The sequence below is a fragment of the Carcharodon carcharias genome, chromosome 15, assembly GCF_017639515.1.
Source record: "Carcharodon carcharias isolate sCarCar2 chromosome 15, sCarCar2.pri, whole genome shotgun sequence".
NCBI classification, from domain to species: Eukaryota; Metazoa; Chordata; class Chondrichthyes; order Lamniformes; family Lamnidae; genus Carcharodon; species Carcharodon carcharias.
In genome coordinates, this window is record NC_054481.1 from 100,557,196 (window position 1) to 100,582,709 (window position 25,514).

Below are 25,514 nucleotides of genomic sequence, written 5' to 3' on the forward strand. Positions count from 1 at the left end.
CCAACATCAAGAGTGGCTCAGTAGCACCATTACTGACTGAGCTGGCCAAATACTAAAGCACATAGCTGCTAGACTGGGTCTGCAGCAGGTGGTGAGGGAACCAACAGGAGGGAAAAAGATACTTGACCTCATCCTCACCAAATAGCCTGCCGCAGATGCATCTGTCCATGACAATATCATTAGGAGTGACCACCGCACAGTCCTTTACATTGAGAATACCGTCCATCGTGTTGTGTGGCACTACCACCGTGCTAAATGGTGTAGATTTCGAACAGGCCTCAAGGCTAGGCACCATGAGGCACTGTGGGCCATCAGCAGCAGCAGAATTGTACTCAAACACAATCTGTAACCTCATTGCCCGGCGTTTCCCACATTCTACGATTACCATCAAGTCATGGGATCAACCCTGGTTCAATAAAGAGTTCAGGAGGACATGCCAGGAGCAGCATCAGGCATACCTAAAAATGAGGTGTCAACCTGGTGAAGCTATAACACAGGACTATTTGCATGTCAAAGAGCCTAAGTGCCAAGTGATAGGTAGAGCTAAACCATCCCACAACCAACGGATCAGATCTAAGCTCAGCAGTCCTGCCACATCCAGTCGTGAATGGTGGTGGACAATTAAACAACTTACTGGAGGAGGAGGCTCCACAAATATTCCCATCCTCAATGATGGGGGAGGCCAGCACATCAGTGCAAAAGATAAGGATGAAGCACTTGTAATAATCTTCAGCCAGAAGTGCTGAGTGGATGATCCATCTCGGCTTCCTCCAGAGGTCCCCAGCATCACAGATGCCTGTCTTCAGCTAATTTAATTCACTCCACGTGATATCAAGAAATGGTTGGAGGCACTGGATATTGCAAGGCTATGGGCCCTGACAATATTCTGGCAATAGTGCTGAAGACTTGTGCTCCAGAACTTGCTGTGCCCCTAGCCAAGCTGTTCCAGTACAGCTACAACACTGGCATCTACCCGGCTATGTGGAAAATTGCCCAGGTATGTACTGTACACAAAAAGCAGGACAAATCCAATCCGGCCAATTACCGCCCCATCAGTCTACTCTCAATCATCAGTAAAATAATGAAAGGGGTCATCAACGGTGCTATCAAGCAGCACTTGCCTAGCAAAAACCTGCTCACTGGCGCCCAGTTTGGGTTCCACCAGGGCAGTTCAGCTCCTGACCTCATTGCAGCCATGGTTCAAACATGGACTAAAGAGCTGAACTCCCGAGGCGAGGTGAGAGTGACTGCCCTTGACATCTAAGCCGCATTTGACTGAGTGTGGCATCAAGGAGCCCTAACAAAACTGGAGTTAATGGGAATCAGGGGGAAAATTCTCCACTGTTTGGAGTCATGCCTAGCATAAAGGAAAATGGTTGTGGTTGTTGGAGGTCAGTCATCTCAGCTCCAAGACATTACTGCAGGAGTTTCTCAGGGTAATGTCCTTGGCATAACCATCTTCAGCTGCTTCATCAATGACCTTCCTTCCATCATAAGGTCAGAAGTGGGGATGTTCTCTGATGATTGCACAATGTTCAGCATCATTCACGACTCCTCAGATACTGAAACAGTCCATGTCCAAATGCAGCAAGACCTGGACAATATCCAGGCTTGGGCTGGCTGACAGATGGCAAGTAACATTCATGCCACACAAGTGCCAGGCACTGACCATCTCCAATAAGAGAGAATCCAACCATCGCCCCTTGATGTTCAATGGCATTACCATCACTGAATACCCCACTATCAACACCCTGGGGGTTGACATTGACCAGAAGCTGAACTGGATTAGCCCAATAAAAACCGTGGCTATGAGAGCAGGTCAGAGGCTAGGAATCCTGCAACAAGTAACTCACTTCCTGACTCCCCAAAGCCTGTCCACCATCTACAAGGCACAAGTTAGGAGTGTGATAGAATACTTAACACTTGCCTGGATGAGTGCAGCTCCCACAACACTCAAGAAGATACCATCCAAGACAAAGCAGCCCGCTTGATGCCTGACGCACTGTGGCAGCAGTGTGTACCATCTACAAGATGCACTGCAGGAATTCACCAAGGCTCCTTAGGCAGACACTTGCAAACCCACTGCCACTAACACCTAGAATGACAAGGGCTGCAGATGCATGGGAACACCACCACCTTGGAGGTTCCCCTCCAAGTCACTCACCATCCTGACTTGGAAATATATCGCCGTTCCTTCACGGTCGCTGGGTCAAAACTGTGGAACTTCTTCCTAACAGCACTGTGGGTGTACCCACACCACATGGACTGCAGCGGTACAAAAGGCAGCTCACCACCACCTTCTTAAGGGCAACTAGGAAAGGGCAATAAATGTTGGCCTAGCCAGCGAAACCCATGTCCCATGAATGAAAAACAAGGTATTGGTCTAGTAAACCTTCTCTGAACTGCTTCCAATGCATTTGCATAATTCCTTAAATAAGGAGACCAATACTGTACACAGTACTCCAGGAGTGGTCTCACCAATGCCCTGTGTAACTGAAGCATAGCCTCCCTACTTTATATTCAATTCCGCTCGCAATAAACAATAACATGCTCTTAGCTTTCCTAATTACTTGCTGTAGCTGCGTACTAACCTTTTGCAACTCATGCACTAGGACGCCCAGATCTCTCTGCATCTCAGAGCTCTGTCATCTCTCACCATTTAGAAAAAATGGGCCTGAATCTTGCGCGCGCCTGACCCAAACGCACGTAAAATTGTGCGAAATGACATTGGGTGTGCATCCCGACGTCATCACACGCATGTGCAATACTGAGGTCGGCAGGCATGCATGGGAGTTGGAGCAGCGCCCGCTGATGATTAAAGGGCCAATTAAGGTCATTAAAAAGTCTATTGACCACGATTTTATATTGCCTGTATCATTTTTAGCTCATCGTGTGAGCAGAATGGGTGACGGAAATCACGTTTTGATCATTTCCTCATCCACGGGTGAGATAAAAGGCCCCAGAGCAGCTGCACTTTCTCTGTTGTTGCCGGTTCATTGCTGTGTGAGGACAGAGTTGTCCCAGAGTTTTTTTGCATCTTGTTTGATTGTCGAGCCTGCCTTTCAGCATCTCAGGTCCCCATCTTCCTGGGAAGGTTCCCCTGAGTATTACAGCGCAGCGCTCCTTCATTTTTAAGGCACTGGTCCTCTGCATCCCATCTAATGGGGTTAGTGTATTCCGCTGATGGAACCTTCTCTGAAGAGGAAGAGAGGGGCAAAAAATGAGCAACAAAAACGAGAATTGAAATGATAAATTAAATTCTGACAGTTGTACAAAGGGATGCAGGTTCAAACTGATTTGAGGGACATTGTCACAAGGCTATGCTCCTTTATTTTGTGAAATATGATTTTTCAACTTACGACTTGCTGGAAATTTTGCAATTTGAACTGAGATAGAGCAAACTGTTTAAAAACGCAAGACCATGTTCCAAGGTGAAGATGACGAAACAAACACTCATTAGAACTCACAACTGTCCAAGGAAAGGACATTAAAAATGCAAAGTGCTGGATAATGAAACAATGGCTGCCACAGACAGGCACACCCAAACCCCTTCGAAATAAACAATGGGTGAAGTATTCCAAGGCAAAGCTTCCCAGCCACTAGAGAGAGATTGCAAGTGGCACAGGAGGTGTCAAGAAAGTCTTCAGCAGAGGAAACAGGCTGAAGACTGCTCTCTCTCCCTCTCCCTCTTTCGGAATAAACATGTCACCAGTGTTCGAGAAGCCAGCTCTACCAGAAATCTACCAGCAAACTGAGATTTCATAATAATTGCAACATCTTCTGCATCTGACCACATCCAAGAAACCAGCTAACCCAAATCGGCCACAGCCTTTAAAATGTACACCTCAAGGACAAGGACAATCAAAGGACACTTAGCCATATATTCTTTTACCTTTTCTTCATTGGACTCTAGCTCCCCGTGTATGTGTGTGTGTGTGTGTGTGTGTGTGTGTGTGTGTGTGTGTGTGTGTGTGTGTACTTATGGGCCTGAATGACTGCATGGGGGCCAAATGCTTGACATTGCATTTTCATTATTTTTCTCAGGTCTAGTGGTTAATAAATTTGCTCTTTCCTTGACTCAAGAAAACCCTGCTTCATTGGTTTCTTATTGCTCAGAGCTTAAATAGTTAAATACGTTCTGATATGGAAAAGGCGTATTCTTGTAAAAAAGAAACTTGAACCTTTGTTGTGGCCAACCGAGCAGGTTGAATAGAGGGAAGCCAGTTCACACTTTCTCATCTGGTCCTAACACACTTTAAGACTGATGTTAGAAAGTTCTTCTTACAAAAGAAAAAACTTATATTTATATAATGCTTTAGCCAATAGCCTACAGCCAATGAATGACTTTTCAAAATGTAATCATTGTTGTTTTGTAGGCAGGCACAGCAGCCAATTCAGGGAATCTAAAACATGGGGGTCACAGTCTCAGGATAAGGGGATGATCATATGTTACTGAGATGAGGAGAAGTTACTTCACTCAAAGGGTTCTGAACCTTTTGAATTCTCAATCCAGAGGACTGTGGATGCACTATCGTTGAATACATTTAAGGCTGGGATAGACAGATTTTTGATCTCTCAGGGAATCAAGAGATATGGGGAATGGGTGGGAAATTGGAGTTGAAGCCCAAGGTCAGCCATGATCATGTTGAATGGTAGAGCCACAAACAGCAAATTAATGAATGAACAAACAAAAAAAATAATCTGTTTTGATAGAGTTGATTAAGGGATAAATATTGACTAGCAGAGCAGGGCAATTCCCTATCTTTCTTCAAAAAAGTGCCATGGGATCTTTTACGTCCACCTAATCAGGCAGATAGTCCCTAAATTTAACATTCATATGAAAGACTGCATCTCTGACAATACAGAATTCCCTCAATACTGCACAATGCATCCAAGTGTAAGTTTAGATTTTGTGCTCAAGCTCTGGATTGAAGCTTGAATCTATAAATGTTAGGGTCAGAAGCAACAGTGCTTTCACGGAGCCAAGCGAACAAAGAAGTAATCAACAATGTGGACTTTGACTTTCATCGCAGAGGCTGGAATCCTTTAGCGAGAAGTTGTGTGTTGTCATGGGAGGACAATCGGTTATTTCTGAATGGATGAGCTGAGATGTGTGTCACTTAAGAGTTGAGTTCTGAGGGTAACAAGTACGTTATAATGCAAGAAGTCTGAAGCAGGTTCAAAAGAGTGAAGTACAGTGCCTAGCAGGACAGCGCCACAAGCCTGAGGGTCAAGTTCCAATGCTGCCTGTCAATCAAATCTGGCAGCTGCATTTGAGTTAAACTTTGAGTGTTCTTAGAAGTACCAGTGGTGAGATTATCTTCCAGTTTAGCATCAATGCCCCACCCCCAGTCAATATATGTTTAGATCCTCAACATACATTCTAAATATGCAAATAAATTTCAATTTAACAAAGATGAGCAATTACACTTTACAAATGGAGACGGATCTTGTCTAGGGTATAAGATGTTAGATCACTTCTCTCTAGGATACCCTACACTCTTCAGGCAGAATTATCCCCCACCTACTGCAGGGTTAATCCTAAGTTAGCAACAGGATATTTTCATTTCCTCCTTCACTCGGTAATTCGGTGCATAGATAACTCCTGTAGCTTTAAAGGCTGGTAGTTGACAAACACCCAATTTTCTGTCAGCGGAGTTCATCTTTTAACTATATGGAAACTGCCCAATGACAAAGTTCCCTAGCCAACTGAAGACCTTCAGAAGGTTAGACAAGAGGCCAATCTTCCCCAGGGTCTCAAAACTCGAGGAGAGTAAAATCCCATTTGAGTGGGGTCGCAAAATGGGCAATTTGCATCTGCTGTCCAAACTATGCATGCTGGATATTCACTGAAGTCAAGGGAACCAAATATTGGGCACTACATATAAGAGGCGGCAGGTGTGATACCGCCTGCTTTGTATCCCCAGCCAAGTTGAATTTCATTCAGAAGTACTTATCTTCCTCAGTCATCCTTTCCCTAAATATTTGAATCTTGATTTCAATATGGTAAGAAAAGCAGGAGAGGAAAATGTACAGGAATCTGTTTGGAGCTGTAAAGTTACAAGAGACTAAAGTTCAGAGCAGTGTTGCTGTACCAAGGGAAGAAAGGTTGCAGCAAAGCGAGAGGCATTGGAGGCGAGCAGTAAGGAGAAAGGATCCATCAGACAACTGGGCTTTTCTTATATCCTGTAGAGAATTGTGAGAGGGTTGCTGATGGGGAAGCATTATCCAGATTACGAAAAGAATGGGGTTTCTGAGGAACATGGCATAAACTTTCAGTTACCCACCTTGTTACTTTGCATGAAAAACTTCAATGTAGCCCACTTTTTAATTTTTCTCCTTCCCTCACAGCCACAGCTTGCACAAACTGCCAGATATTCAACCATGACAATCTCACCATGCAAGCATATGAGATGATGCTCGATTGACATGATCTTGGAGGACGAGGTAGCAAACAAGGAGGCGGCAGAAGCTAAACGAGATTAGGACAGGCCTACCTGTACATCCTGACCTCCAGGGAAGAGGCAGTCATGGCCTTTATTGGAATGGCTGTTGCTGTGATTGTGGCCAGGGGCGGGGCTGAAAACATTAAAGGTATATCTGCATACATACTCCTCCTCCCCACATCCCATGTTCTCCTCATCCCACCGTCTTCTAATTTACAAGCTGCGGATGGTACAAGCACGCACCTCTTACTACCTCCACCTCCCCCCACCCCACCCCAATCAGATTGGCCGGCAGATCTCAGAGGCAGGACACCCTCCCTTATAAGCTCTGCTGAGTGTTAAATGGCTGTGGACAGTCAACATTGGCAGGGAAATGCTGATATCCGGAAAATCCTGCCCATGGGTTCCACTGCAGGGGACTCAGAGGAGAACTTTGTTGTTGCAGCCTGCAGAAGAATGCTAGTGAGATTGCAGGACAAAATGCTTGGTGCATTGGGAAACCTGTTTGACAGGGTGCGGTCAATGCCAAGGAGCAAGTGCAATGAGTTATATTTGTATAGCGCCTCTAACATAATGAAACATGCCAAGATGCTTCACAGGAGAATTATAAAACAAAATATGAGACCGAGCCACATAAAGGGATATTAGATCAGATGACCAAAAGCTTGGACAACGAGGCAGGGCTTAAGGAATGTCTTAAAAAAGGAAATGAGGTAGCGAGGCGGGGAGGTGCAGGGAGGGAATACCAGGGCTTGGGGCCTAGGCAACAGAAGGCACAGCCACCAATGGTGCAGCGATTAAAATCAGGGATGCTCAAGAGAACAACATTAGGGGGGAGCAGATATCTCAGAGGATTGTCGGGCTAGAGGAAATTACAGAGGACAGGAGGGATGCGGCCGTGGAGAGATTTAAAAATAAGGATGAGAATTTTAAAGTCAAGACGTTGCTTGACTGAGAGCCAATGTAGGTCAGTGAGCATAGGGGTGATAGGGGAATGGGACTTGCTACAACTAAGACACGGTGTCATGACAGTGGATCACAGCCCAAATTACTTACAGGCATATTGAACTTCTTTGAGGGAGACACGTTTGTTTTAAAACAAGGCATACAAGCAAAAGCTGGCCGAGACTGTTAAGTAACCATTTTCTGGAAAATTCCTATGTGGATTATTCTTGACTGACTAGTCCAGAGAGGCCCTGGTATCAAGGCCCACTTCAGACAGACACTTGGAAGGAGAGATACAATTCAACAGGCTGAACTCTAATCTCCTGTGATTGCAGAGACAATGGAGACTGATTACCACCTCAGCAGAAACCATCTCCTGTTGAGTTATCTCTCAGAATATGGACATGATCTGAGTTGAAAGAGAACAGATTCTGGGCATAAGACATGTTTGTTTTTCCATTGCAGGAATACACAAGGGAATGGGTTAAAAAGCCAGTTCCAAACCTCATCTGTGTGCTATTGTGTTCTAGGTCTGGTGCACTAGTGTGTGTTGTAAAGGTCACAGCAGAAGAATAGCAAATAGACATCCCTGCATCTTAGACATAAAAGTCTCTCTCTTTGTGCTGGAGGCAAGTCACAAGTCAACAAAGCCACAGTCAAAAAGGAAACAGGACAACTTCTTCAGCTATCCTGGAGAACCAAGCATCTCCAAGCCAATTGCTCAACAGCCAAATTCAGTTCTACTGGAATCACCCAACATAATGGCCACAACATTTTGCCATCTACTCCTCACAGACAAGCAGCATCTGATGGTCGATATCACAACTTCTATTGCAGAACAAACAGTAGCCACCCAATGTCTGAGTGCTGCAGTGGAAGCTCAGGCTGCTGCCTTCATGGCTGTGGATTACAATGCTCAAAGAGACTTGCAGTGTGTCACAGCAGGCCAGCAATCTGTCCTTCAACAGATTGTTAGGATTACTGAGGCATGGCCCATGGGAGGGCTGTAGCTCCACAGAGCAGGAATCCGCTTTCAGGGTGACAGCATTCATCCTCCTGCCCCTGCTACTCCACCAGTGCCTGTACTGATCCCGGTCAGCCAACCAGCCCAGACTTGTGTCGCCCACGCCGGGATCATGCAATCCACAGCCAGGCCTTCTAGAACGACAGCTGCCTAAGGTCGTTCTGCAAAGCCACCTGCAGTCTCTCCCACTGAAAGTCAACAACCTTCCACCATCCATACTGCAACTACTGGGGTAGCACTGTGTAGGAGCATTAGACCAGGCAAAGGAACAGAAAAGACAAGTTCTAAGGAACTGCACAAGGGTGATTAGTTGACTTTTGTCTGTAATACAGCATGATTTCATATATAAATTTGGTATGGAATGTTTATTTTGTGGTGTCCTTAATTTTTGCGAAGTCTACAAGCAGGCACCATGATGGTCAGTTGTAGAAGGAGGGGAAGGTGTCGGACTCTTGATGAAGAGAAAATTAGAGTTGTGGTTACTGGTATTGTGCTTGGATGAGTTTTTTGCAGACAACCCGGCAGAAATTAGCTGTCCAGGTTGTCTTCTCTCTTCCTATTCATTCTCCTCCTCCTTATGTTCCTGCACCTCAGCTTCTCACTCTATAGGTGGTGGCAAGTGTTATCCCCTTCCCAGTTTGTGCATCATGCAGCAGGCCACTACAAATCCTGACACCCACTCTGCTAGGTCCACCAGGAGGGTCCAGGCAGCAGAAGCATTATGTCACAGTTTGTTGGCAGCACGGATTTCATTGTATGTATGCTGTACATGTGTGTGGGAGTGGAGGCATCCATGGAAGGCTCTCATTGTGTAGCAGCCCCCATTTGCTTTTGTCGTGAGGGCTCAAATACAGCTGGCACAGCAGACTGCCACAGAATAAAGGTATCATGACTGTTGCTAGGATACCAGGCACTAATCTGCATGACACGCTGCCTATTATCACACACCAGCTGGATGTTGAGGGAGTGGAATCCCTTTCGGTTTCAGAATAGGACAGAGTTGAGACCGATGTCTGAAAAGTGATGTGGCTTCAGTTTATAGCACCCATGGGGAAGGCTGTAATTGTAGTGAAGCCATGTACTCGCTCCACTTGCTGGTCTCTGGCAAGACAGAATGAAAATACAGTCAGCGCTCCTTGAATAAAGAGCTTCAGTGATCTCCTTTTCACAACAGTAGGTGGCAAACGGCAAGATGATACACATATCATGGGCTCTTGCCTGGTAGGAGCCAGACGAGTAAAGGTTCATCACCACTGTTACCCTCACAATCACTGGCAATAAAGAACTTGCCCTGCTCTGGGGTGGAGGTTGTATATGCGGCAGATTGCAGATTTCAGTGAGGGCGTCCTCATTATAGCTCAGACTTTTTGCACATTGTTCCTCAATGTGGTTCAGGTGGAAGAATTGCTCCCTGCACACTCTGGGTGGCTATGGCCTCCTGATACGAGCCCTTCTCCTCCTCCCTCTTCCAGCAGCTTGACCTGCTTTGCCTGACCTCTGATCATTCTCACAGCCCCACTCTATTCCAAGGAGGTGGTCTACCAGTGCACCCATGTCTGGGAGAAATTGGGTTGTGCAGAAGTTTTTATGTCAGCAAAAGTCCTTCGGCATCTGCCACACCATTCCCTGCGGACATTTGCAACTTTAAAGAACTTTGGAAAGCACCAACCATTTGCAGAATCATAATGTTAGGGAGGAGAGCACCCCTCCCTGCAGCACTTGGCTGTTAATTGGCTTGCGACAGGCCTTCCGTCCCCATACGGGCAGAAAGTTTGTCTCTGAGAGCTGCTGGCCAAACAAATGGCCGGCATCTCTCTGGTCCCAGCAGCACCACTGGGAGCAGTGGCCGCTCTTGGAACTACAACAGTCCCGGAGGGCCACGATTTGCAGTGGAGCTGGACTTTAAGTTAAGTCCAGGGTCTTATCTGGGCCAGGCTGGCAGGCCAGGCCAAGGGGGTGGGAGAGTGGGTGGACGGGGCACGGGGAGAGTAGAAATGCGGGATGGGTCGGGGGGTGGGGGTCGTAGGTGAAGAACTTGGGTGGGGCATCCGATGAGGATAGAAGGGCCTGTAAAGGGGGCAACCTCACCACCACCTTGAACAGCCAGCCCAGTAAAACCCAGCAGGCTGGATACTTGGATACAATAAAATCTCAGCGGGGGCAGTAAGAGGCCCTTAGGTGATGACTTGCTCTCAAGGTTCTTGCTTGGGCTTCAGACAGGTGGATGGGTCTCTTGATACTTCCCCCATCGCTGGTGAAGTTGCAGCAGGCGCAGTTGGGTAGCTGCTGAGAACAGTGCTGATGGTGTGGCATCCAATTTCATGCCCCCCACCTCACCTTCCAATGTTCCCCAGGGGATCACAAAATTCAGCCTGAGGAGAAAGATATAAGGCAGGATCATTCCAGCTTTGCGCTAAGTGTGGTAGCAGGTGGGAAAAAGAAGGTTTTCCTGCTGGCCGCAATGGCAGCTTTTCACACTGTATCATCCCAATCCCGCCGCATTAATCATGCATTCCAAGGAAGCACGCTGTTTTGACGGCGGGCCAGCTCTCATTCACCCACCATGACGTCACTTCGCCTCTTCCTCACACCAGCTGCCATATGTAAAGGGCAGCCGCATGCACACCTCTCTGCGCTCGCAGATCAGGACTGCTGCACAAAAGACATGGCCCTAAAAGGCAAGAAGACTACAGCTGCCTGATTCAGTGATGCATCCCTGGGGTGCCTCTGGATACAGCTGCAGCCCACCGCAATGTCCTCTACCCACACCCCCCCACCCCGCTCTAGCCACAGGAGGCCCATCAGTGTCATCGCTCCGGCTTGGGAGGCGGTGGTAGAGGTGGTCAGTGCCAATGCTGCGCAGAAGAGGTCGGCCATCCAATGCAGAAAGAGGATGAATGATCTTATCCATGCAGCCAGGGTAAGGAAACCATCTCAACACTCTAAACTCACGCACTTACAAGGCCATCACACATTCACTGGCATCTCACTCACTGCCAGTTCAAGGGACATCACCACTCACTCTCTCACACACACTCTCACATCTCCATCTGGCCTCATCTCCTCTGGAGACTGCCTCCTCAGCCCTCACCATCTTGAGGCCACTTGCACAGATCAACATGTGTCACGACACACACCCTGGGATACTCTTTTTCCCCAGTAATGCCCTAGCCCTGCAGTCTCTTCCATTGCCTGCAGCCACTTCTCCCCCTTTCCTCAAGCAAGCCATAGCCCTGCAGCTATTGAAAAGCCACCCTCACCTTACAGCTGGTCTGGTTGGTAGAGACCTGCCCGTGAGCCACCTAAAAGTGATGTGGTGCTGCCTGTGAAGCCTGGCCCTGATGATTGTGAGTGCTACCCAAAGCAAGGTAGGCAAACAAGCCTCAAAGTCCCAAGTGAAGTGCAGCTCACCAGGTGCACGTCGCTTATGTTCAGTGGTGAAACACATCGGTGTGCCCGGATGATCCAGCATGGGGGATGATTCTGGCAAGCTGGGCTTATAATGATATGTAAATGTATTACAATGAAGTTCCCGGTGGGCAGCAGTGGGAAACGTGGCCCACCATTGATGGGTGGAGCGGACAATTGCAAACTGGTTTTATGACATCCCGAAACTGATTTTTGGTCTTCTCCCTATATTGTCCACTCACGCCTGCCATGATGCCCAATGCCAGCGGGCACAGAAAATTGCACCCATAGAGAAGTACTAGAATGATCAAATGTGATGGAATTGATAAGTCCTAAATGTATGACTGTGGCATAATGGGCAACACCCTGGACGCTGGCTCCATATTTCAACCTCTTTGTCACTGAGAAAAAAGGAAAGAAGTTATGTGAACAGCAGATGACCATTACACATGGACAAAAGTAGCAAGGGAACTTTCAAAATGGATATTCCAATCACTTCTGTCCTTACTGGATTCAAGCCCAGTTCCTGGAAGTGAAAGCCCACACATTCCAAATGAGAAAGATTTCCATCTGTACACGAAGCAAACTGCAAACTTAGAATCAAAGAAATTCTTGCACAACAGTTGATTGAAAACACAGGCATGACAACACTTCAACATTCTTTGGGGGCTCTCACATGAAGGTGTGATTTCCCACCCTCAGACCTGAGCAACATGTTCCCTCCCCATGTATGAGAGCATTCCCAGCATTGCTCTTAACTTTCTGTCACTAGAAAGCAACAGGAACCATGGAGATGGAACTAATCCTGTCATTCACAGCAGCAGTGAAACCCCACCTCCACCCCACCCCACCCCCCCTTATCAAATCTATGAAACCTCAAGTGAAACCATGGTTTTTATTAAAGGGTTTCATTGTAGGTATGAATGCTGGAATGCCCTACGGCATGGATGAAAAATCAAAAGACCTTGGGAATGTTACATTTAAACAGGTTACTGAAGAGAAATGGGGAAAACTGAGGTGGGAAAGAAGAAATAGTGAGAAGGAGGAAAGAAGAAGTGACTGTCAATGACTGTTGTCCCCTGTGACCAATGTTATTAACACACCAGCCTTATTAATGATTGGGCAGCGCAGTTATTTGGCTTACTAATGAAACTTTTATCTCTAAGAGTTGTCCATCACTGATATTTTTTAATATCTGAGGTCAAGAAGTCAGATTGAGATAATGTACCATTCACAGGAGAGAATTGTCTAATGTACCTTCTGTAAATTATTTAAAAATCTATTTAAAATAAAACACTGGTAGAGTGCTCTCCAAATGAACATTTGGTACTTATTCCATATCAGCCATACAGGCCAGAAAGGGTCAAACGCTGGTCTCTACTGAGTTAACTGTTTCTGAAGCCATGGTTGTAGGAGAGTTATGAGTGGAGCTGAAGGTGGGAAGTGGAATCAGGCAGGATTCCGACACTAGATCTCTTTCATGGCAGATGTGTGCATATGGGTTTTGGGCAAAGGCATGATTGGCCTCGGCTATGATGCCTTGCACTGTTTAATACCCTACTGAAATGCACTGTTCAGTCTCACACATAAAGAATGGTGCCAGAAGACTGTTGACATCTATAATCACAGCATAAATCACTGCTGAAGAAGAGGGGGAGAGTTCTCTCTAGTGTTGCCCAACCAACATCACTAAAAAAGGATTATCTAGTCATTATCACAGTGCGGTTTGTTGGAGCTCGCTGTGTGCAAATTGGCTGCTGTGTTTCCCAAATGACAATAGTGACAACATTTTAAAAGTATTTCACTGGCTGTAAAGCACTTTGGGATGTCATGAGGTCATGAACAGCACTATATAAATGCAAGTATTTCTTTCTACTTTACGTAAGATCATCACACATCGTCCAGGCAACACACAAGTTCATAAAGGCAATTACTCTGCTTTGTTGGTATGACATCTCCCCTTGCTGCACAGTTGCCCCTGAGTCTGAAGGTCAAGGTGTGAGCTGCACATTGGGGTTTGAGTACATAATCCAGGCTTTGTCGTGAAATATTGAGAGAGCACTGCAACTTTGGAATACGTTACAGTCTAACAGATGAGAGACTAAACCCAAGTTGTGTCTACCTTTTAAACATCCCATGATACTCATTGAAGAAGGGTAGGGGGCTCCCCCCACTGTCCTGGCCAACATTTCTCCTTCAACCTAAACAGACTAACTGGCCATCTAACTCATAGTTTGTTGGTTGTAGCTGGTGCAAAATGGCTACCTATATAACAACAATCGATGCACTTTAAAAAATAATTAATTATGAGAAGTGCTATGAAATGGCATGATAGATAACCTCTACAGATGCTGTCACACGAACACTGAACTTTGAGTAATTTTATCTTTGGGAGAGGGAAGGACAAATGTTTTATATTAAGTTTGGCCCAAAATAAAAGTAAAAAATATTTGATTTAGGATTAACAGCAACCATCATAGGGAGGCCTCCATCCCATCTGTCTGGGCTAGTTTCTTACCCAGGTCCCAGGAGTGAGAAGATGGCCTACTAACACACTGCACCACCCGGTCCCTGAGTGCTTCCAAGAATTTGATTTAAGAAGGCTTGTCACGAAAGTGTTGGGAAGTTGTACCATCTGTTGCAAATCTGCACTCAATACTCAACTATTGTGTTAATCTGAATAACGATATTTACCCTCTGCACAGCCTCGGATATATTTGTGTTATAATTCTTTCCTCATTTGGGCTAATTTACACAGTTTGCTGTCAATCCAAATCCACTTTCTCATGAAAGTGTCAGTCACTTCAGCACATGATGTACATGTGAATTATCCACTTTGTGATGTGATGAATTAGAGGAACTCAGTGACTGAATGTTACAGATTCCCTTTACCATTCCCAAACTCCTTTCTTTTGTTTTAATTTTAATGTAAGGTCATGGCATTTCTCCAGGTTTTACACACGTGCTACAGCTGTTGTTAGGGCAGGAGCCTGGGGCGTTGATGGGAATATTTAGAGGAGTAGCTAAGTAAACAAAGAGAGGACATGCTTTACTGTAGTACAAGAGATAATGACAGCTCATTGTGTGCTGGTTCTGCTTTCTCTCTTCACTAACACTCCATTATGTATAAGGACATTATTTATTTTCAGGATCCTTTAAACCTACCGAATGAGTGCAGTGCTTCCCTTCCTGAAACAAAAAGCTGACGACTTCAGCTAACACTACCCACAACCCCTAAGGCCTTCTGACTTGTTGACAGGAGCGCAACGATTTAACAGCGAGTCAGCTCACATCAGTTTTCCCTCCCTTCCACTCCCGAAGGCTCATGCTGGGCTACAGAGCTCCAGGAGCCAGCCACCCTCCTGCATTTTGTTCAGTAGCCATTCTCTCTATGTGAAGCTATAAAGCACTGGCAGACTCTGACAATAGGGAACATCACACTCAAACCCATTCCTTGTCTATCTCAGTGTCATGGAGGAACAGGAATAGTCCATTTAGCCCTTTGAGCCTGTTACAATATTCAATAAGATCATGTCTGACTTGTGACCTAATTCCATATACCCATCTTTGCCACATATATCCCTTGTTATATGTGGTTAATAAAATTCTATCAATTCCAAATTTAAAATTAATAATTGATTTAGCATCAAATGCCATTTGCAGAAAAGAGTTCCAAACTTCTACCAATCTTTTGTGTGAAGAAGTTTTTCCTAATTTCACAGAATAAGTTCCCTACTCCTAGACTCCCCAGCTAGCAGAAATAGCTTCTCCAAATCTACCCTATCTGTGCCCCCTATTATCTTGAATAATTCAATCAAAATACCTCTTAGCTTACTAAATTACAGGTGCTACCACTCCTAACTTAACCCTTGGAGTCCAGGTATCATTGTTGTAAATCTATGCCGGACTCCCTCCACGGCCAATATATCCTCCCTAACATTCACATGTATATGTGTGAAGGCACAGACATATACCCACACACATGCAATCAAACCTTCCAGCAGGGGTTGCTGGGCAGCTATCAAGTCTGAGAATCTGGGCTGATTTCTCTGTCCTTGGCCAGAGCCAGTCCTATTACCTTTGCTACCTTGATGGCTGAGTTCACCAAGTTTAGTACTGACTGGGGATCAAACCTTATTGTGTGGCTCAGTTCCACAATGGGCAGTGTATTTAGCAACATGCTCTTCACAGTCCAATATTTTGAATTCCTTTTATATGTGCTAATCAGGGTGCAGGTTGATGTTGTTGAGCACTGCCAAACAATATTCTTCTCATTGCACCCTGTGACAGTATCAAGCACTTTCAGATCATATATAGAATGGTCCACATGCATAAGGTCTTCATTACATATCTCTGTAGACTCCCCATACTGCGCCGAAATGATATTTTCATCTCCTACACTCCAGCCTTATTGTCTCTTCATCCAATGTGGAAGATTAGTGGCCACTAATGCCAAATTTGAGGGTCATTTTGAGCTGTAGTCTAAATTCTACTGGAATCTTAATTAAGAATGCCTCGACTAATTTCACTAAGTACCTATGACAGCTGTCAGAGAGAAGAGACTTTCATCTATCTGTCTTTGCGCATTTGAACAAAGATCCCAGAAAACTACATCTGTCATCCAGTCCCCTTCAGTCGTGATTTTAATCCACAAATATGTTATAACTCCACTCTGTAGACTAACAGTCCTCAAAAAGTTGTACAAAGCAAATCTCTGCTTTTATCAGAGTTGTTCTCTATTTTATTTCTTTCCCTTAGCTACACAGTCCTCCTCAGGAAAAAACAGTGGGGAAGCCCATATCAGCTCTTCTTTTTATTCAGAAACCTGGATGAATACCCAGGTCCAAAGGAGTGGAGTGGAAAAATCACAGGAGCATACATCATACAGCACAGAAGGAGGCCATTCAGCCAATTGTTCTTATGAAGGCTCTTTTGAAAGAGCTGTAGAATTCATCCCACTCCCCTTTTCTTCTATACCCAAAGCTCTGCATGTTTTTTCCTTTTCAAATATTTATCTAATTCCCCTTTGAAAGCTGCTGTCAATTCTGCTTCCACCACCCATTCAGGTCACAACAACTCACTGTGTAAAAATAAAGTCTCCTTCTCCCCTCTCCCAATCCTAGTTCTATGGACAACTATCTTAAAGTAATATAGAGAAATGTAGTAAGAAAGAGTTTGTGGTTTAGTGCTGCCTGTAGTGTTCAATTGTTTTGTGTTGGATTATGTGAGCCTGGTAACTGAGCTATGCTCATGGTGCTTGATTGCTTAAGCCTGGGTGTTGACTCAGAGCAAAGCAAACAAACACCACAGAAGCTGTTACAAGTTGCTAGAGCTGGGATGAGCATGGTGCAAACATTTTGCGACTGCAGAGATATTTTAAAACTCTTGTAAATAAATCTATTCCACAGAGCCAAAACAGAGAAGCTTTTTCCTCTGTTGGGCGTTACAACTTTTTGGGGACTGGTAATCTACAGAGTGGAGTTATAACATATTTGTGGATTAAAATCAGGACTGAAGGGGACTGGATGACACACGTAATTTTCTGGGATCTTTGTTGAAATGCCCATTCAAAAGGACCCATAATCTGAATCATCTTTTTCAGATTAATAGAAACCTGGATCCCCAAAAGGCTGGAATGTTGGCATAATTGGAGTTTTCGAGATTGAGATTGATAGATTTATTTTAATTTAGGGTATCAAAGGATAGGGAGGTAAGGCAGGTAAATGGAGTTCAGGTGTTAGCTCAGCTATGATCTAATTGGATGGTAAAGCAAGCTCCACGGACTGAATGGTCTATGCCTGTTCCTACCCCCCTACGTAAGTGGGGACAGGATTAGCTCAGCTGTGTTGTACTAAGAGTTGAAGGGCCTACAAGCTGTCTACATTCATGCATGAAGAATGATTACGAGGGAGAAGTAGCAAAACTGGCTGGAGTGAACTGCGCTGGCATGAGTCAGCACCTTCAGGAAGGGAGGACAGAAATTGGAGGAAAAGGAATCGTCAAAATCTCTCAAGGGATTGGAAGAGCTAGCATCATCACTGGGATGCTCCATCACATTCTGGGAGAATCAGAAGTAGCTTCAACAGAAATGTGAATGCAAAACTGCACCCCTGCTACCCCACCCTAGAACAGAACAGAAGAAAACCTCTTTAAACTGTAGCTACGGTAGCTGGAATCTTTTCCCTGACCGAATGTCAACAGAGGCAGACATACGGAGTTTATATACTGATGACTGTGATTCGAGACAGCTGCAAATTGAGCGTCCCTTGTACTTCAAGCAGGAGTGCAGACAAGGCCTTTTGAAATGCATTGATAACCCAGTTCATGTTTGTGTGTATAAATAACGGCAGGCTGAGCTCTTTGAGTCCAGTCTAATCTCCAGATACTGGCTGCGCTGTGCCCCGTTCAGTGACGACTGCTGGCTTGCACTCAGATGCACACTGTCAGTTTATCTTTCTGCCCCGTCGACCGACAATACGCTTTTCAACACCTCCAGCCTGTACTTTGATAATATCTTTAATTATTTTGCCAGCACATTCCTGAGTGAAAATATGTGACTGCTGAAAAACAACCAAGATGCTTGTTCGCATGTCTTAGAGAACAATGTGTGAATTTAAAATAAGACGCTGCATGGATTGAGAGCTGTATGTGTTTGTGTGCCTGTGTGAGAAAGATTTTCTTTGTAACCTTTTGAGTGCTGGGTATAGTTATTAAGCTGTTAAAACATTGGATGAGCACTAGGACTGCCTTTTCTCTGCCTGGCCAAGTAGGTCGCACTCTCGCTTTCAAGTCAAAAGGTTTTGGTTCGACCCTCGCACCAATAAATATAACACAGACTGGCACTTCATTGTAGCACTGAGATAACATTGCAATATTAGAGCCACTGTCCTTTGGATGGGACATTAAACCTAGGTCCTGTCTGCCTGTTTAGTGGACATTAAGTCTCCCATGTCACTACCTATATTGAAGAGAGTTTCTTAGTGCCTCCTGGGCTAATGATCCTCCTCAGTAAACACCACCTAAAACTAATCCACCACCACTGCCTGTATATTCCCCTCCAAATCACACAACATCCTGACTTGGAAACATATCACCGTTCCTTCACTGTCACTGGGTCAAAATCCTGGAACTCCCTTCCTAACAGCACTGTGGATGTATCTACACCATATGGACTGCAGCAGTTTAAGAAGGCATTGATGGAAAATTGCTGGGATAACTGACTTTCTAGAGCATTCTAATTGTGCAACCAGTTGGTTATGGAAAGATTTGGGAGCAGATCACCGTTCCACACCCCTGGCCTGGGATAGATCCATGTTTCAACATCCTTCCCTTTCCCAGATTCCAGCTTTAGACAACATCTATTCTGCTAGTGGTAGTGGCACACCTGCAACTCTCACAATTTCCAGCTAGAACATCTCAATAAGAATGGCTTATTAGTTCCTATGGAGGGCATCCTGCTCCCCCTTCACAACTGCAAACACTGCAGTCTCACTCTCGATCTTAATTGTGGCTAACATTTCCCCTGTGTGGCCATTGCTTGTTGGTTTTGACCAGCATCTAGGTTTGTCCATAAATGTGTTGATTGTTCATGGCAATTGTGAAGGGAGGAAATGCTGGCAGATCAGTTCTATGTTGAAGAAATACACTCCTTGTCAGGTTAGCTCAGCACACCATTTACGCTGATCAAGGGAGAAAGTCCTGCTGGAGTTGAAAGAGTATATAATACTGGATGTGCATCTATAATGTGGAGTGCCCTGCTGATACAAAGGGAGGGATAAAGCAATGAAAACACTCAGCCTGACATGCAATAGCTGGGTATAAAAGCACTTCCTGGCAAAGCAATAAGACATACAAACCAGAAGATTTATTAGCTAGTCTCGTACTCTTAATCACAACACAGTGATCCTTTTTGGAAACTAAACTCCGGCATGGAGAATTGCCACTTTGTTGGATAAGATACAGGAGCGCTACCAATGCCCATGGAACTGTACTATAACCTTCAGAGGATGAAAGTGGGAAAGCAGGTTAAAGGTTCAAAATTCTGTACAGTATATTATCAAACAATGAAAACCTTGACAAACTGTTTACAATCCAAGATAACTAATCACTACCAAAGCCTTTAGATAAGTTTGTATGTTTTTTTCTGTGGTTACTGATAAGAGGTTGAGTGCAATGAGCTACAGTCTAATGGATTAGATGAACAGCTGATGTTTATCAAAAAATATTCACACAATTATAGAATTCTTCTTTTATGAAAGTAACGGTACTATTGAGCAAGCGACCACGAACCTGAAAATCCATCCATCAGGGTTTGCTGCTGTAGTGGATCACACAATGTCCTTGCACCTCTGGGATCTAGGTTCAAGTCCAACCCTACCTGACCAGGTGAAAATATCCTCCATCTATTGCCTTCGAGGATCCCACGTGAAATGATGCTGGGCAGAGCCAATCCAGTTCATCACATTTCACACAATAAAACCCTAAATTAACAATCTCAGATAATTGGGCCATAGGATGGTTGGCGTGTGTCATCTTCAATTGTTCAATTATTCGGTGTTTGATTACGCGTGTTTGCTAACTGTTGATTGCTCCCTGTGTGTGATTAGTTAAGCCTGGGTGTGGTCACTTAGAAAAAAATTAAGCTGAGGAGGTAAGCATGAGACAGCAGATATTTTAAAGCATTGAATAAAACTCCCGCGCAAGGATATAATTTGGAGTGTATCATTTTTGCATATTTCCAAGGCATTAAGCACAACAGCGTGGGAAATTGAAAAATGACACAGTTGGAAGTACTCTTCTGAGATTGGGGTTGCAGCATGTTGTTGCAGAAAATTAAAAGGAAATTTATATCACAGTTTATTGTGTTATACCTGCTCTGTGAGTGTTTCAGAGATTATTAGCCATTTGAGATTAATCACCGGCAATGTGGAGCTAAGGAGGTTTCATTGATGGTCAGGGTCCCTGTCATGTACCGGTGACTAGGTGTCCAAGGGGCAGGCAGCTTCCGTGGTGCAGATGATGGTGCTGCATTGGTCCATCATGGTAGGTACCTTGCCCAGGGGTTCATTCCTAGTGTTAAGTTGGATTGACTTCTGTTCTCAGCCATTAACAGTCCTCACCTTGATCAACACAAACTTCACACAATAGGAAAGATTATTGAAGCCAACCAAAAAATTAATTGGTTACCTCAACTAACACAAATATTTGAAGAGACAATACTAGGACAATAAAACTTGTATAAGAAAAGTGCTTGTATTTCCCCGATGATTAATGTACTTGATATTGGTACTGACCTATTTCGACAAAATAGGTCCTCGTTTCTAGCTCAAGTTTCTGCCAAGTTAGCTGCTTTCAGCTGAGGTGGTTGTAGAGATCCTATAGTGGTCACAGCATCCGGTGTAAGGTGGAGAATATATAATAAAATGGACTGCACAGAAACAGGCCATTCAGCCCAACAGTTCTGTGTCGATGTTTATGCTCCACATAAACTGCCTCACGCTCAACTAACCCTGTCAGCATATCTTTCAATTCCTTTCTCCCTCATGTATTTATCTAGCTTCCCCTTAAAAGTATCTATGCTACTTGCCTCACTACTCCATGATCAACATTTGAAAAACTGTCCAGGTAAAGATGTTTCCTCTGAATTCCTTACTGGATATATTAGTGACAATCTTATATTTATGACCCCGAGTTTTGGATTCCCCCACAAACAGTAACATTTTCTCCAAATATATGCAGTCAAATTCCTTCATAATTTTAAAGAGGTTGTCTCCTTGGCCTTTTCATTTTTCATGAAAAGGGCTCAATTCTGATCACCCTTTCCTTTTAACCTCTCTGTTCTGGTATCCTCCTAGTGAAATGTTTTTGTACCTTCCCCAGTGGCTCAATATCCTTTCTGTAATATGGAGATCAGAACTGCTCATAGCACCATGTTAGGGTTTTCACTTCTGATCCCTAGCCATTGATTCTGCTGGAAAGCCCACATGTGGAAACCAGAGGAGGACAGGATTGGCCTGAACTGGGATGCTCCCCTGGGCTAGTGAGAGGGAAAACCATCCGGGATTCCTGCTCCAGCTACTATCCATTGACTCTTGACGTACCTGATGTGACGCTTAAGACTGTGACTGCTTGAAACATAGAGGAGAATTTTCCCCCAATTGGCGGGGTTGTGAGGGGGGTAGGCAGGGGCAGGGGCAGGCGCGGACCTAATCGGCGCACACGTTCGGGTCTGCGCCTCCATCTTACATGGGTGGGCCAATTAAGGCCCGCCCAGCATGACGCACTCCCTGTGCAGGTGGTGGTGGGGGCTGGGTTCCTTGAGTCGGCGCGAAAGAGCGCAGAAATCTCCTTGAGGCACCGAAGTTTTAAATGTGAAAAATTTTAATAAAGAAAAAAACTTTAAGACATGTCCCCTCATGGGACAGTGTCACATGAGCTGGGACATGTCAATGAACTTTAATGAAAAGCTTTATTTAGTTTATAAACCCTTTATAAAACCTCATCCTGCCCGTGGATGAGGTTCCATGAAGAAATGGGAAGGCCGCTTGGGCTCTTCGCCTGCCCGCCAACCTTAAGTTTAGACGGTCAACTTCCTCAATAGGTTTAATTATTTAATTAATGGCCTTAATAGGCCTTTCACAGTTTGGCGAGCACACAGCTGACTCGGCTGCGTGCCCGCCAAACTGAAAATCTAAATGAAGTGCACCCGACGTCACCACGCATCATTTTATGCCTCAGTGAGCGGGCCCTGCCCCCACTCGCCAAGCCGAAAATTCTTCCCGTAATGTATTTCACTCCCCAGCATCACCTGCCTTGGTGAGCACAACATTTACAAAATGAAATCAATTCTCCTCTCTAGGCATGACTAAATTACTTAAGTCCTAGACTTATCAGATCCATTAGTGGTTGCAGTTACCATGCCAACATGCTTTATATTGGAACAGAGGAGAGGAAGCATGCACGAGAGGCGCAGGCACAAGAATATGAGGTGCAGGTAAGTACTTCAGATGGCTCCAAGATTCTATCCCAACACAAAGCATGCTAGAACAGGCCCTTGTGATCAATGGCAGACAGAATCTTGCATCATTATCAAGCTGTGACACTCATGCTCATTCTAGGAATGTAGGATTTTACCACAGATTAATCACGAGCATCCGATAAACTAGAAGTGGCTGTGGATGACCCTTTCTGAGGGTCCATATGGTGTTTCCTGATCACAACAGAAATGTACAAAATAACAACAAGAACCTGTATTAAGTAACAATTTTCATATATAAAACCTTCCAAGACACTTTAGAGAAAAGTAATTGGAAAGAAAAATCTGCATTTCTAATACATCTACCAAGACCTCAGGACATCCAAAGGCCTTCAAAGTCAATTAATTATATTTTTTTGAAGTTCACTCAATGTTGTAATGTAGGGGAATGTGCAAGCCAATTTGTGCACAGCAAGATCTTACAAACAGCAATGAGATAAATGACCAATTAAAATATTTTCCTGATGTTGGCTGAGGGATAAATATTGGCTAAGACACTGGGGAGAAGTAATGTTCTGGGATCTTTCATGTTCACATGACAGGGCAGATGGGGCTTTGTTTCGTGTCACACTCGAAAGACCAGTCCTCAAACTGTGTAGCACTCCCTCAGTACGCTCCCTCTGTACTGAAGCATCAGTGCTCAAGTCTCTGGAGTGGGATTGAACTCATAATCTTCTGCATCAGTGATGAGAGTAAAGTGGAGAAAGGCAACTTAGGAGAGTAATTCCAAAGCTTGAAGGCTAGTGGACTGAAGAAACAACCACCCAAAGTCAGTCAGTGGAGGTGCACAAGAGGCCAGAGTCAGATGAACAGAGCTCTAAGAGGGTTATATGACTGTAGGCTGTCCTTGTAATGGAAAGGTTACAGAATCTGAGCTCATCCAAGATTCAAATGGGATGCCAGAGTTCCCAACCATCTGTTTCATGCCCACACAGTGTGCAGTGGTGGGGGGATGGGAACGTTGGTGGGGTGAGGTGGGGGTGGGGGCAGTGGTGGCAGCAGTGGGGGGTGGGGTGCACAGGGAGGAGCGTTGATATGGAATCATTGACAAGCGTAGGAGTCTGTGCCAGAGCCCAAAGCAATGTTCAGCAGAAGGAAATTGCAGCTCATGGATGAGCAGTCAGACAGTGCAGAAACACAGTGGCGGCCAAGAGATAGAGCTGGATGTCACTGTTAGCAATATTTTTTAGTTTATGGGCAAGGGTTGAAATTATGGGCAGGATTTTCCCTTTGTCGTGCGGGCGCAGCAGGCAGGCCTGGGAATGGCCGCGAAACAGACCGCCGCCCGCGATCGGGCCCCAGCCGCGATTTCACACTGGCCAATTAATGGCCAGTCAGCATGAAAGGTGCATTGAGAGCCTCAGCGCTGCCGGGGTGGGGGCGGGAGGAGGGCGAGCACTAAAGTCTGTGCATGCGCAGGGGGTGCGGACTGAAAGCTCCCTGAAGGCACAGAGCTGCCTCAGGGAGCTGAAAAGTTTTACAATCGAAAATAAAAATAAGGGAAACATATCCCCACATGTGACTCAGTCACATGAACAAGGACATATTAAAAATGATGTTGAAAAGTTTTAAATTTTTTTTAAACTACTGTTGGAAAACTCATCCCGCCCATGGGTGAGATTTCGTAAAAGATGCAAAGGCCGCTTGGCCTATTCGCCCGTCCGCCAACCGTAATGTTGGATGGGCAGCGAAAAATACAAATTAATTACTTGCTTAAGGGCCTTAAAAGGCCTCTTAATTGTCAGCAGGTGCGCTGCTGACCCTCGCGTGCGCCCACCGGCTGAAATATCGCATGAGTACATGATGATGTCGGGACGCTCGCCGGATGTCATCGCGCATTATTTTACTCCCGAGGGGGTTGGGTGTGCGCCTGCCCGCGGGATATAAAATTCCACCCTCTGTGCCTGTTAACAAAGAATTCAAACACAGGGCTGAATTGTTCAGTGGGCATCAGGACCCTGATATTAGGTCCATTTGGGGGTCCTGAGCCCCCACAAATTGACAGAAACCTTCCAAGAGGCGGCTTCCCAATTGACCAACTCTGCATTTGCCAGGCAGTGGACGGATTCCCGAGGCTAGAGTGAAAAATAGGGGGCAAGCCATGCCGGCGGCTACCCAATGCATTCCGCCTCTAGGAGACTTTCTAGGATGGCCAGATATCTGGGTTTGAACTGGACAGTGTGTTTTTTAGCTGGTCTGGCCACTGACCAGTACTGGATAGCTTCACACCTGGTATTTTGACCTGTAGTCTACAAGATTAGGCTCCTGTTGGTGTTCACTAAGGTATGTAGACAACAGGTCAAAATACCAGATATGAAGCCATCCTGTACTGGACATTGGCCAGACTGGCTAAAAACACACTACCTAGTACAAACTCAGATATCTGGCCACCCTAAAATGTCCACAGAGCGGGAATGCATTGGATAGCTGTCCCAATATCACACCTATTTTCCATCCCCCAACCTGTCTCCAACCCCATCTCCATTTGACAAGGAATATTCAACTCACCAGAGTCAAAAAGGCTTAAAGGTTAAATCAAGCAACATACTCATGGCCAACACCAAGATCACATAAGGTGTGGCCACAGGTGGACAGGGGTCATTGGGGAGGTACAAGAGGAAATGGTCAGAGGTGGACTTGACTGTGGTCAACACCA

At 45.2% G+C, this 25,514-nt stretch overlaps 1 protein-coding gene across 4 annotated transcripts in view; it reads left to right on the plus strand.

Moving 5' to 3' along the window:
• The window catches only part of LOC121288598, a 78,228-nt gene that overhangs the window by 25,556 nt on the left and 27,158 nt on the right, over positions 1-25,514 (plus strand). For 2 of the 4 annotated variants that reach the window (XR_005945385.1, XR_005945383.1), the window contains 2 exons: positions 6,352-6,594; positions 7,922-8,742. The exons of 1 other annotated variant lie outside the window; for it this stretch is intronic. Coding sequence is in view for 1 of the 3 variants with exons in the window: in XM_041207223.1 (XP_041063157.1) it covers positions 7,922-8,401 (480 nt within the window). In the remaining 2 variants the exon portion in view is untranslated. Of the gene's footprint in view, positions 1-6,351; positions 6,595-7,921; positions 8,743-25,514 lie in introns of those variants that run through there. One more of the 4 variants, XM_041207223.1, reaches the window with a different exon arrangement.